General features: G+C 43.5%; 1 protein-coding gene across 3 annotated transcripts in view; it reads left to right on the top strand.

Moving 5' to 3' along the window:
* Window positions 1-14,539, top strand: part of SLC9A9 (solute carrier family 9 member A9) — a 325,761-nt gene that overhangs the window by 13,900 nt on the left and 297,322 nt on the right. For all 3 annotated transcript variants that reach the window (XR_012646757.1, XM_075003792.1, XM_075003793.1), the window contains exons 3-4: window positions 4,018-4,095; window positions 4,772-4,848. Coding sequence is in view for 2 of the 3 variants with exons in the window: in XM_075003792.1 (XP_074859893.1) it covers window positions 4,018-4,095; window positions 4,772-4,848 (155 nt within the window). In the remaining variant the exon portion in view is untranslated. The remainder of the gene's footprint in view (window positions 1-4,017; window positions 4,096-4,771; window positions 4,849-14,539) is intronic.

The raw sequence follows: 14,539 nt of genomic DNA, 5'->3' as shown, positions 1-14,539 counted from the left end.
GAGAGAGGGACTCATTTTAATATCCAACCGTCTCTTGGGGGTAGATGCCTAAATAGAGAGAGACTTATTTCTGCTTGGGAGCCACAGCTATGTAGATATGCCCTTAGAGAAGTTGTAGGCGTCTAACATTCAGGCCCCTACAGCAGTAGGAGGCAGCAGAGTGGGAGTGTTGTGGATCGCAGTGGTGCCTAATGCTGGGCTTTAGGCACTTAAATCCATTTGTGGCTCTGTTCTTCAACACTTTGGATGAGTTCCTAAATGCTTCTCGGGACTGGCCCCTGAAATTTTAAATTTAAAAGGCCTCATAGGGATTCCCGTATAGAAATGTCCTCTAGAATTTTCTTCCATTGGTCTTTGGAACCCTTTGAATGTAAAAGTAGGTCCCTGATACAGAATTCTGTAGGATGGCTCACAAGGTCGACAGAAAGGACATGACCCCTACTCCTCCTTAAGTCCATTCAATGGAGGGTGCCAGGCACCTTGGAGGACTGGGACCACACACATTGCTGCTCTAAGTTTTAACAGTATGTCTATACATACAGCAACTTCAGTAGTGTAGCTGTACCACTCTAGCTGCACTGCTGCAGAACATCTGGTGAAAGACTTTCTATGCAGACCATCCCTGATCTCCCATCAGCGTGGAAAAACACAGCCTCCCAAGTGGTGCAAGCTAGCTCTCCTGCAGAGAGAGAGCTCTGCATAAAAATGCTCACATTGATGTAATTGTTCATAGTCTGGAATATTCCCAGTGAATAACCCATCTGCATAAAAACAAAGAATCTTCCAACAGTGATCAGGCTTTGACTCTAATCCTTGATGTGGTCTTGCTGACCACTCCACTTACTTGCATACACGTGCATTTGGGGATTTTTAAAGCTGTGCAGTGGGGTATGCCTGCATATCTGAGCACAGAATCACACCTGAAGAATACTGAATATTATCCTTTGACATCTGGCAAAGCTAGCACTGGCTCTGCTGTCGCACAGCTACAGAAGTGTTCCCAGAATCATATTAACAGGAACATTTTAAAAGTAGATAAACTATTTTAAATACCAATGCCTTTCACGTCTCGAAGATTGTCACTGATCTCAGCAAGTGGTTGCTGGCTCTGTGCTCAGTTTGTGCTAGGGCCAAGCTCCAGCACCTCTAAGCTCAGCGTGTCAGAGCTCAGCACTGCTGGGCTGACTGCCACAGTTAAGAGAGTGCAAAAATTGCTTGGGCGCCAGCTACTCCTTCATTGCAAATTAAGCACTGGGCTGGATCAACCTCAAAAGACATCTGAACTGAATTTGGACCCCAGTGTTCAGATCTTTATACTAAATTTATTTGAATGTCAGGAATCTATTGGCTTTGAAAATTTGAAATGGAAGCTTCACAGGAACAGACTCCTCCCCACACCTGTTAGTGTCCCCTGCATTTGTCAGACCACCTGCTGGTCCTCTGCTATTTTGGACCCCCTGTTCCTCATCTTAAAACAGAACTGGGAAGCGCAGAATTGTGTGACAATTGAAAAAGAGGAATAAATTACACCTGAACCTGCAAAAAGGTTCCATTCAAATGTAGGCCACAGATTCTTACTTTTTTAAAGTCGTTTCACCTTGTTCCATAAGTAATGCTCTCTGTCTATTCTACTGAAGTGAAATTCACCCCAAAGCAAAGGGCTTATACATACAACTCAGCATTGCCTGATCTTTTGAGTAGGTCTGGGGGGGACATAGAATTTTATTGCTATTTAAGGCCAAAGAGGACCACCCTGAGCTATTCTGACTTCCTGGGTAACACACGGGTAGCCCTCCACCTCATCACTCTAAGGAAGCTACAATGGGAACCCAAATAGACTGGTACTTAGCAGAGACTTGTGAATGAGTTTAGCCAGGATTACACTGGTCTCAGTGCCTAACAGCTTGCATTTGGTTGTATGGAGCAATAGCTGCTGTTATCCCAGGCTTTGGGATGGAGTAGAGGCCAGGAAGGGCTGGGTTGTAGCACAGTGGCACACCCCTGGTTTGAGGAATGAATAGTGAGCTGTGCATTGCCCCATGCAGAGCACAGTTACTATGGTTCTGAGCAGAATAAAAGTGTCTCATCACATTGTACATGGAAAATATAATGCAACCCCCTGCTGCTTCCAAGACAGGCCATTTTCTCCTCAGTGTGGCATTCCAATGATCATGATGGAGCTAGTGCCCCTCCGATTTCCAGACACAAGGGCACATTGCTTTCCAGCAGTGCAGAAGATAGATAAGCTGTGCCACTGAAAGGATAGTTCAGTTCCATTGCCATGGTGGTTTCTCCTGCACTGTCTGTACAAATAGGAACAGAAAGATAATGAAGAGCTACCAGATGTCACTGGTAAATTAGCTGAACTGTTAATAACTAAGCACATTAAAAGCCCACTAACTGAATATATTTCCTTAGAGACAGCAAAACATCAGAGCTACATCTACACTACAGTGCCGTTTTGAAAGTGATCTTTCAGAAGGTGATCAGTAGTTTAGCTAGTAGACAGCATTTTTATATTGTGCGGAGCCAAGATGTTATGGCCCTGTTGGATCAACCACCTTGTGTATTGCAAAGTGGAGGCCTAAGTCACCAAGGACTGTTAGGTGGTATCTTGTCCCAAATGCCCATTTTTGGAGGTTGTTAATGAGGCTGCAATGTGATGTGATATATGCATATTCAAGGAGGCTGTTAGTTCCATTCCCAATGAGTTGTACATAGGGTTCAAAATCTTATAGTGTCAAAGTGAAGTTTTGGCTTTAAAAAATAACTTAAGAAGACCTATAATAGTCCATGGCCAACAGATCTGCTGCTGCTGCTGCTGCTGCTGCTGGTGGTCTGGTCTGTTCCATTTTCTTCTTTCTACTAGTACTAGTCTTTCTCTAAATCTTTAAAGTTTTCCTCCACTATAACACTATCACATTTCTCACCACAAATGAAGTGAAGCTGGTCCTGCACCTCCTCAAGTCCATCTGGAGGGAGTGTAAGAGTAATTTATGGTCGCAAAACAAAAAAGCAGTCCTGTAGCACTTTAAAAATGATAATTTATTAGGTGATGAATGTTCAGGGGACAGACCCACTTCTTCAGATCTGGAAAACTCTTATTCTGGTAAATGCATTAGTTTATTATTTATTACCTCTCTGTGACTATAATTATGGTGTCATTCTAGGTATATTTGTAATCATATACTGCTTTTCTGTAACTAACCAAGAGAAATTAATCTGTATGTAATGACCATCTCAGATATGTAATTATAAACCCCATTATTAAGTGCAATAAACCCTTGTGCTGGTATTACATCATTTGCAGATTCATGCAATTGCTGTTGGTCCTACAACCTACTTCCAGATAATATCTCCTACGGCTCCTCAGAGCTGTGGTCAAGGGTAAAGGGCAAACTTAAGCATTCTTAGGTCAGACTGGGGAGCCCTTACCCAAAACAATAGTCAACATTACTCATCTCAACATGTGAAAAGTAATTTGCCTGTGTTCTGTGTTCAGAATTCTACAGGTTGGGTCTCTCTGGTCTGGCATCTATGGGACCTGGCTGTTCCTGAATCAAGGATTTTGCCGAACCAGGGGAAGTTAATGCCAACCTGCTGGTCTCTGGCCCCACTCCTGGGTTCCCCTCTGGGCCACCAACCTGCTTCACAGCTTTCCAGTCACCCTTGGCCTGGTCCCAGCTGCAACTGCCCAGCCCTGGCTGGGGACCCCGAGTGCCAGACTCTCAGCTGGTCCCTGCTCCTAGCTACTAGGGCTCTCTGGTCCAGCAATATATTTGGTCCTGCCAGAGTCCTGGATTTCAGAGATTCAACTGGTACTGCATACACATTCAGTAGGGAACTCTAAACTAGTATTTATTCAGATGATAAATGAGTAATTTGTCCAATTTCCACTCTTTCAAGAGTAATTTATTAAGTCTGATTTTTAAAATGGCATGACTTTCACTTAAACCCTTCCATGGAAAACTGAATGGCTACTTTTTCCTTACTCTGCATCTTTGTCTTTTCTGGCAGATGACATTTGATCCTTCGATTTTCTTCAATGTTTTACTGCCACCCATTATATTTCATGCTGGATATAGTTTAAAGAAGGTAAGTGATTTCTCTGTTAAATGACAGCTGGCATGATGGCTATTTTGCAGTGCTGTTGTTACACTGGTGAGGTGAAACATCTAGTTAATTGTCAATTTAGTTATTTAAGCCAATTCATATCCGAGAAGAAAATGAAAAAGAGCTATTTAAGAATTCAAACCTGTGGGCCTCATTCTGCTTCCATTGCACTTAGTTAAGGCTCTGATCTTGTACTTCAATGTGTGGGTGAAAGGCTGTGCCCATTCACAGGCCCTTGACATCACCGAAGCTCAGCATGTGTGGAACATCTTTCTACCTTTCAGAATTGGGCCCCACAACTGTGTCAGGGAGAGGATTCATTGTACTAGTTATATTGGTCATTAAGAACCGTAGCTTTCATTTCAACTGCTAACTGTTTCACACATGAGCATGCAATTCATACTTCATATGAGAAAATGGAAGACCACTGACCTGTAGACACTCAGACAGAACATGAGAGGGTCTTAGATCATATTTTCAAAAGTGTGTTTGAAGCCTATGGTTGATTTGGTCTTTTTCCAATCCTGAAGAGCTGCCAAAGCAACAGACTGAATGGCTTGCAAGGGACTTCTAAATTCAGTGTTTGAACTTCAATTTAAGTTTCTAAGATGAACTCTGATAAATTTTACATTGTATTTTTCATACTTTGTTTCCCCAGAGACATTTTTTTCGTAATTTAGGATCAATTTTAACCTATGCCTTTTTGGGAACTGCCATCTCTTGCATTATCATAGGGTAAGTTAAATCACAACCTGTTGTTCTTGTTCATACTTAATATTGTTTGGTTTTTTTTTCTTTTCCTGGTAAAGGGACACATGATTTACTTCACTGGTATTTATCTAATCTGAAAGCATTTTCCTCTATGCTATCTGTTCATGATTTTTCTAAACAAAGAGGTTCTGTCTTCATATCAGGAAAATTCAAATGTTGTCATGGTATAGAACAGGAGTAAGCAACTGTTTTAAGATGGGCCCCATTTCTCATCCCTGCAATTAGCAGGGCCCTACAGATGGCCCTGGAAGTGTGTAGTGATCTCCCAGAAGTGAAGTGCCATGTACCCTTGGTGGCGGTGGAGGCTGTGGGGGTGGGAGTGAGGCAACGGGGAGATGGGGAGCCAGCAGAGGTCATGCAGGGGAGCAGGGCAGGGTGGAAAGATTAGAGGGATTATTGATCTGGGGTGAGATTTTAAAAGTCACTTTTAAAAGGTTTTAAAAGTGGTGGATGAAAGGCTGGATATGGGTAAACAGTGTGCCCTTGTAGCTAAGAAGGCTAACGACATACTAGGGTGCATTAGGAGGAGCATTTCAAGCAGATCTAGAGAGGTGGTTGTTCCCCTCTATTCAGCACTGGCGAGGCCACATCTGCAATGTTGTGTCCAGTTTGGGCCCCCCAGTATAAAAAGGATGTGGATGTGCTGGAGCAGGTTCAGCTGAGGGAAACCAAAATGATTCAGGGGCTGGAGCACAAGACCTATGAGGATAGTCTGAGGGATTTGGGCTTGTTTTGTTTACAGAAGAGGAGGCTTAGGGGTGATTTAATAGTGGCCTTCAACTTCCTGAAGAGGAGCCCTAAAGAAGAGGGTGAGAAACTGTTCTCAGTGGTGTCAGATGGCAGAACAAGGAGTAATGGTCTGAAGTTGAAGAGGGAGAGCTGTAGGTTAGATATCAGGAAAAACTACATCACCAGGAGGGTGGTGAAGCACTGGAATGCATTGCTTAGAGAGGTGGTGGATTCTCCATCCCTCAAGGTTTTTAAGTCTCGGCTTGGCAAGGTCCTGTTTGGGATGACTTGGGTGGGTTGATCCTGCTCTAGGCAGGGGGCTGGACTAGATGACCTCATGGGGTCCCTTCCAGCCCTATGATTCTGTGGTTCTAAGTCTCAGTAAAGCACAGAAGTCCCATGCTGGGGTGCCAGGTGAAAGGGGCTTCTTCCTGCCTTGCCATGCACACAGCATCCCTGGCTCACTGCCATGCTGGGGGTCTCCCTAGAGCAGCAGCAACCGTATGGGAAGGGGCAGGTGCAGTCCTGCTGGTGCACTGCAGAGTACAGGAGTGCAGCCAGGTGGTGTGGGGGAGGGGGAGGAGGAGGTGGCAGCCCAGCTGCCCAGCAAATGGCAGTGCAAGGACAGCTGGAGGACCAGTGGGGGGTGGGCTGCATGCTGGGCTTTGCCCAAGCATGGGGCAGGAATGGGGCTGGGTGCTGGGCTGTGGGGAGGCAGCAGCATCATCGCACAGGAGAGTGGCCCGTTACAAGGCTGGCTTTATCCCTTGCTAATGACATTGCAGATGCAGGGAGCAGGACTTTGGTCCACCTCCCTTCGAGGGGGTATGTCCCCTGGTATAGACCAAACCCTTGCCATGAGGCACTCCATATTTTGCACACCTGATCCCCAGTTTGTGGTTTATGTAAGCACAGGCTGCCTTTTACAGTTATACAGCATTAACATTTTATCTGTCTGCAAGGAGGGAGCATTCTGAGGGACCACAGTGTTCTTCAGTAGCATTCCCCTTACAGGCCAGCATGTGTCCAGAAGACAGGAGGAATTTTAAGGTGCTTGAATTGTAGTGGATATCAAGTATCCTGTGTGGGAAATCAGTTCGTGTCAGTGCTAGCCTCAGTGAGGCAAGCTTCAGCCCCAGTCTGCTAGGCAAATTCCCACAGCAGTAAAAGGCAAAACCAAGCCTCCTGCAACAAGCGCTGTGCTTGGAGCTAATGGAACTCTTTACAGCTAATGGAACTCCTCCTACCTGAGCTCACTTCAGGCCTAGGACCTAGCACATCATAAGCCATGTATCTGGGACTGTGTGGAGTTGAAGGAGCGGGCTTATTTTAGAGGTAACGGGAATTTACTGATGATTCAATTTTCAAGGTAGTGGATCATTGAGTCTTGTTAGACTACCGGAGATCTTGGTTTGTACAACTCTTAAATGAGCCATTTAAGTTACCTTGTATGTTGCACAAGCATTTATGACAGTGCTTCAGTTTTAGGTAGGTGCTTTAGTATAGAAGTGATTGGGCTTTTGAACCTAGGCAAAGTGCTTTCACATTATGCAATTAACTTTGACGTCTGTCTTTTGTTTTTTTTGTAACGGGCCTTCAATAAAGTTCTATGTACTGAGTCAAAATAAAACCCCTTTCAATGTCATCACAAGACAGAACTTTCAGATTTAACCTCAATTCAGTATTATGAAAACATCAGTGATTGATTGGCCTGTAATCTGAAGTTTTAATTCTTGTTAAAACTATCCTTTCAAAGGAAGCAAGATAAAAATGGGTGCCTCGACATCAGAGTTATCTATCTTGTCATTACCCCAGCCTCTCCTCCCCCACCCTCTGCCCCCTTACACCTCTTTCCCATGTAACCCAATCCTCTGCACTCTCATTCCTGCTCCCAGGCCCCGCACCCCAATTCACTGTCTCAACACACTTGTCTACCCAATCTCCCTCCCAGAACCCCTACCCTCTCTTTCATACCAGTCCCCCATCCTGAGTTCCCTTCTGCACCCAACCTCCATCCTATTTCCTGCTTCCTCCATTAATATCATGGATGAATGCACCTCTTGACCACTTACCAAATTCTTGGCGCCCTTGTCAAAAATTATTGCCCACCCTGACTTTGAATTTATTTTTTATTTTCATTATACTGCATGCTATGATCACTCAGAATTTCACTGACATTAGAGAGAAATACGATCGTCCTGATCCAAAAGCACAGGTCTCTGTCACATGAACTGAAGAAGAGCCTGGGTGAGCCTTTAGCTGTGTAGCTCCTGTCACCATTGAGTGATTCTGATTCCATCTATAGTGGGCAGAGTCACACAGGTACACCAGGCAGTTTCTTTCAGTGTAAGCAGTAAGCCAAATGCTTAGCTGTTGTAAACTGGCTTCAGCAGAGCTGTGCCAGTTTATACCAGCTAAACATCCTGCCCGAAGTGTCTGAGTCAATGTGTGTTTCTTTATGTGGATACATGTATATATAAATATGCATATACAAAATGCTGAATTATTTTTAGGATCAGTGCTCCAATGTAGGCAAGTAATAGCAGCTGTATATCTGGACCCTGCAGAACTTAACTTGTTAAAACGTCATGTGAGGGATCAGAACTTCTGGGTCCTATATGCAAAAGTAATTTTTGTGGCACCAGAACAAATGGAGAAATCTCCAGAGGTCTGGACTTCCATTTAAATACTTCTGTGAACCATTTGAACTTTCAGGGTTCCTGCCAGCATATTACTACTGGAGTTGGCTGAATAATATTACCCATATAATGTTAACAATTTATTACCAAACAATGCTATTTTATTTTCGTATAAACTATTTGATGACTATTTAGAAAATGTCTGAGAAACTGTGATTAAGTCCATCTCTCCCTGCAACAACGGCCTTATTTCCTGAACTCTTGTTCCAGGGACCAGCAGTTCTAGCAACCTCTTTAGGCCTGGGTGCCTTTCCTTTTGAATGCCATCCAACTCCTACTCATGTCCCATATACAACTTGTCATTCTAGCTCTCCTTACCACCCACTCCTTCTTTAACTAGGCCACCATCATCATACAGTCAACAGTGTGCACTTGTAGCCAAGAAGGCTAATGGCATATTGGGGTGCATTAGGAGGAACATTTCCAGTAGATCTAGAGAAAATATTATTCCCCTTTATTTGGCATGGGTGAGGCCACATCTGGAGTATTGTATCCAGTTCTGGGCCCCCAGTATAGAAAAGAAGTGGAAGCATTGGAGAAGGTCCAGTGGAGGGCAACCAAAATGATTAGGGGGCTGGAGCTCATGACCTGCAAGGAGAGGCTGAGGGATTTGGGCTTATTTAGTTTGTAGAAGAGAAGAATGAGAGGCAATTTGATAGCAGACTTCAACTTCCTGAAAGTGAGGGTGGTTTTAAAAAGGTTGGAGAGAGGCTGTTCTCAGCAGTGATGGATGGCAGAACAAGGAGCAATGGTCTCAAGTTAGAGTGAGGGGAGATCTAGGATGGATATTAGGAAAAACCATTTCACCAGGAGAGTGGTCAAGCACTGGAATGGGTTACATATGAAAATGATAGAATTTCCATCCTCAGAAGTTTTCAAGTCTCTGCTTCACAAACTCCTGGCTGGGATGATTTAGTTAGGGGCAGGTGGTTGGAATTAATGACCTCCTGGAGTCCCGTCTAGCCCTAGGATTCTACTGTTTGATTCTATGATACAGTTCTATCTATCCTTTCCTGCTGTGCCAGCTCTCCTGAACTGCCCCAACTGGTTTAAGTAGACCTGTGTCTCTGCATGCCACTGGATATGAATTTGGCCTCTGCTCTATATAATCCCACAGTACAATGGGTGTGGAGTGTTGGCTGAACAGGAGTCGAGCCCAAGAACATTCATTTTTTGGACCAGAGTGATGGCCAAGACATTTCCTTATGGGACGAGATTGCCCTGCTACCACATGAATAATCCCATTGCAAGGCCACTAGGCCTGACTGCCTGGTCTTGTTATGCTTTCTTGCCTCTTCAGCATTTGGTTTTAATTGCCTGTTACTGTCCGCAGAATGCAGAGGCAATGGGAATGTATTAAGAGTAACTATTCAGAGTTCACATGATCTGTGTACCCTTCTTTGCCATTATGTGGTCCAGATTATCTCCTGTGGGAGGGGACTCCCATGTCGGAGCAGGCTTTGCCACTCATCCTCTCCACGAAAGAGGCCACAAACCTGGCAGCTCCCTGGGATCCCCAGAAGGTGGTAAGGGACATCTGCACAGAATCCCCATGCCTTTGCAGAGCCTCCTATATCATGGAAACCACAGCTCCACTGGAACCACTGTACAATGAACTCGTCCTACCTCCTCCCAGGTCCCAGCTGCCCAGAAGCACCCAAGGGAGGCTGCACAGAGAGTTAATTTGTGCACAGCTGGATTACCTTTTTTTTGCCTAATTCTGTAGAGGGTGATGTGTTTCCCTTCTCGGATCTACATTCATCCCATTCGGTCTGTTCCTCTACCCACCCTGTCAAAATCCTTCCGTTTAGTTCAAACAAAATACTTCTGGAGGACCTGGAGGGTACAGGTGCCTAGTTCTTTCACACAGAAAATCCCGAGTAGGTAGTGCCTATGTGTTTGGCTTTTCAAGCCAGGTCAAAAAGACAGTGCCAAACCTGCTTATTTCTGCCGTAGAATTCTCCGCGGTTTGACTGGGAGCTGGTGCAGGTCAAGTCAGGGGAGGAATGTGTATATGTACCTTTCAGAATACTTTGTCCTGGTTTCTAATGCAGTCTCTCACCATTACTGGACTTCATAAGTCAGCTTGGGTCATGCAATCATAAAAGCTCATAACAATGTGTCTTTTTTACTCTACCTTGGCAGTAATGCTTTCCAGGTTCTTTCTGTTACACTGTGTAAGGTATAGACTGTGAGAGCTGGCTCAGTAAGTGGGCTCTGGCTGATTTTAAGATGCAATAGATAACTGTGAGTGTGGGAATAATTATTTGCCTTTTATGATCTTTTAAGGCAGGCTTAATATCATAATACAACTTGAAAACTCAATTAAATAGATCCTTCTAGTAGAAGATGAACTTGATTCACTTTTCAAGGTTTTTGAATACTCTTCCAAATGCTGCAAAGGGGCACACACATGCACGCATGCACACACAAAACATAAAATACCTCCAGGATAATCAAGATACTTCCTGGCCATACTTATCCAGTTTTATTTGTAATTTCATGTATTGGCCTTGCCCAGTGATGTGTCAGAAAGAAAGTGTGACATGTTCCCCATGTCCTTCTGTGTCTAGACATCAGCATTCTTAGATCTGTGCTAATTTCCAAAAGTGGCTTCAGTATATGTTGTCATTACACGTATGGTACCAAGTGAGCACAATTATAGTAGAAGGGGCAGCACATTTGAGTGAGCAGAGCAAAGAACTGTTCTCAGTTCTGCCACTGAATTCCCATGTGATACTGGCCAAGTCATTTAATTATTTAAGTCTGTGCTTGTTTTCCTTCTTTTGTCAAAAGGGAATAGTAATACTTACAAGAGATACTTGTGTCACAGCCTTAAATCCCTATAATTAAAAAACATGCTCTGTCTTAATGTTTGTTAATATTCTGTGTGGTGATGTGTAGCACCATACAAAACTGAGGTGTATATGACGTCTCCCTTCACAAGGTGATCTGATGAGCAAAACTGTTGGCAACCTGCAGCCTGGGGGCGGAGGGAGGTTCTCCAAGACACACCTGTATAATTCAGCGGTGGAAATCATTTAATTACCCAGATGGATAGAACTTGTTGGAAACCACTGGGTATCTCCAGGCTTCCATACCAAGGGAAAAGAATCCGGCTTCCCCACATCCACATCTACATCTCCATCTCCATGCCCACTGGAACTGCAGTGTGCCTGCTGACCAATGTGCATCTGGCTGTGGAGGAACAGCTGAAGAAACAACTCTTCTGGCATGTTGCCCTTGTGCCAGCATGATTTATAAGCCCATCCCTGTGTCTTTAACCCCATGGAAGGAGTATGGGAAAGAGAAGTGGGGTTTGTTAGAATATTTCAGTATTGGCCTCTATTCTGCAATAAATTTATGAGCGTCTATATGTCACAAACGCAAACTATTTTGAAATAGTGGACACCTTATTTTGAATTTGGCAAACCTCATTCCATGAGGAATAACACCTATTCCAAAATAGATATTTCAGAATAGGGGCTGTGTAGCTTGGAATAATGGCTATTTTGAAATCAACTATTACAGAATATTTTATTTTGAAATAATTCTGCTATGTAGCCATATTTCACTACTTCCAGGGGCTCTGATCTAAAATAGGCTCTATTGTGTGTAGGCACACTATTTCAGAATAACTTTTGCTTATTCTGGGACTTCCCTGTAGTGTAGATGTGTTATTCTGAAAATACTTATTTTGGAATAATAACTCCAGAATAAACTGTTCTGGAGTAACATTGTTGTGTAGACATACCTCTGGGAGTTGAACAGTGGAAGCACAGAAATACAGATAGCTATACTATTACTCACACAGTGGGCATAAGGCAGCATCTATGGGCAAGATTTCTAGGAAAGACCCCTGTTTATCTAATGATTATTGGTTTTCCATGCAAAATAGTTGTCCGTTCTGCTTGTCTGTTGGACTTGCTCCAGCTGGGAATTGAGCTGGGTAGGAATTTCTGGGATCACTGGTTCTCTGGAAGTGAGCCCTTCTTTTAATGAAAAAGATATGGGCCCTTTATTGAGCTGTAAAGACGTAAATTCTTCCAAGCAGAAAGTTGATGCTCCTGGGTCTTCATCAGGAGTAATTGAACCTGCAACCTAGGGATGAAAGCCCTGTGTTCTACCGCATGACCTAAAGGCCATCTGACTCACAGTCAAGGCTGTAGAGTGGAGACTCCACCCTGCCTAGTACAGGGTCTCAGTGTCTCTGGGGTTACACAGGTTTCATGAAAGTCCTTTTTGCTAAGGGCTGCCCAGCTGACATTCTGTCCTCTGAGAAGAGATTTTTAATACATTTCTCTTAATCTGATGAGAAACATCTTCCAGAATCCATGCTGGCAGTTGGTATTTTCAATTTTCTTGAAGCTGCATGAGTGCTCAAATAACTGTAGAAGTTCTAATGCTTTCTATGTGCCTATTAGAGCAATCGTTCCAACAGTGAGCAGTAAGAGAAGCAGGAAGACTTGCGATGTTTTCCCTTAAAAACCGTTGTTTTCATATCAGCCTCCTCAGTCCAGGTGAACACCAAGCTATCGGTACTTGGGAATTCTGATTATTTTCATAAACTGGGCTTTGTCAGAGATTTTTGCTTTGGTTTCACTTGGGTTATCTTGCATGACAGTGGTAGTAACACATTTCATGTATTCAGAATGCAATGCTTTTTGCATTCATTTACTTCTATTTTTCCACCTATTTGCCTTGGCAAGGAGATACCATTTTCCTGGAATCTAGAGCTGGGTGCAATATGCCACTTAAATTGCAAAGGTATTTGCAGGCAGGCCTTATTCAAACATGTCCCAGCTTGGTGAATGCGGTGAGTTTTGCCTAAGTAAAGACTTCAAGACTTGTTTCAGAACACGAGTGACTTTGTTGCTGAAGACAAAGAAATTATGAAATATAAACCGCCCATGTGGTCAGTATTATGAAGATTTATTTCTAGGTCAACTTTGCCTGGCCCATAGGGGGAATTTAGTTCTGTTGTGTTTTGAGTTGTAAGAACATAGCATTTTATAGTACAAAACTGTAAGGTTTCCTTCTTGTTGCTTTCACTTTTAAATTTAACTCCCTTGGCCATTTTTGCCATGTGTGAACATTACTCAGAAGATTTATAAGTGGTATCAAAGTGGTGATAAAAATATCTGAAACCTAAGTTTACTAGCTGGACGCTGTCTTTTCTTCAGCCTTTTTCCATGCATTCAGCTCCCCTTTTTAACTACATAAATACAACTCATCAACTTGAATCTAGCAACCTTGCAATAAAATTCCTCTCCTATGATAAGCTGTTAAGAGCAATTTCATAGCAGCCCTGTTTTAGAAGCCTTAATTTTATCTTCTCTTAAAGTGGTTTATTGTTAGTCTGTATAAAATCCAAAGATCAAACCCATGGTTCATAATTTCGAAACAGTTTTCATATGTTTTGCAACCCAAATCCTATCTCCCTCTCTCACCACCCAGTCCTAACCTTTCCCCCTCGCCAAAATGCTTTGAAACATGGGAGTCATTTTCATTCTGGTGAGTGTGCACAACTTCTAATATATTGAGGATTTTACATGTGCACCAAGGGAAGGATACACTTTGCACTATGGTATATTATAAAACAAGAGCACAGGATTTCTCCCCCTCATTGTAAGGGAATGTTAATGTTGAAACGTCCCTCTCCATTTCTGAGTGTCGCAATGTGGAATGCTAGTCTTCAAACTTTAGGGACACTGCTGTCTCCTGTGTCTTCCTCCCTTATCTGTGTCCTTCTCATTCTCTTCTTCTTCTGTCAATGTCCCTTTCCCTCCCTCCCTACTTATTATCCCTTTTCTCTTTCCCTTCCTATTTCTTTTTTCGCCCTTTCTGTAGTCTCTCCTCTCCCACCCTATGCCTGTCCCTTTATTAAATCCTTACAACTTCCCAGCCTTTCCATTTCAAAAAGGAATTATGTAGGGGGAAAGTCTGATGACCAAGGCTTTGCTGCAGGCCAGACTAGGTGATTGCAATGGTCCCTTCTCTCCTTTAGAACCTATGAATCTTTCACCTCCTCCACTTGGTCTCGCTCTTGGCCCTTCGTGGTTAGGAAGGGATTGCTCACTCCTGATGGGTGCACCCAGCATTCCATCTCTAGCACCTGGAAGGGAAATAACAAAGCAAAGAGCGGACATGGAGATAGGGCAAAACTAGAAGTGCTCCCACTATGATACTGTATTGGAAAGAATGGTATATAAAGGTTAGAGGGGCCG

The sequence above is a fragment of the Carettochelys insculpta genome, chromosome 10 (assembly GCF_033958435.1).
Source record: "Carettochelys insculpta isolate YL-2023 chromosome 10, ASM3395843v1, whole genome shotgun sequence".
In the NCBI taxonomy this organism is placed as follows: domain Eukaryota; kingdom Metazoa; phylum Chordata; order Testudines; family Carettochelyidae; genus Carettochelys; species Carettochelys insculpta.
The sequence above is the reverse complement of the archived record's forward strand: the minus strand, read 5'-3'. Positions and strand labels throughout refer to the sequence as shown.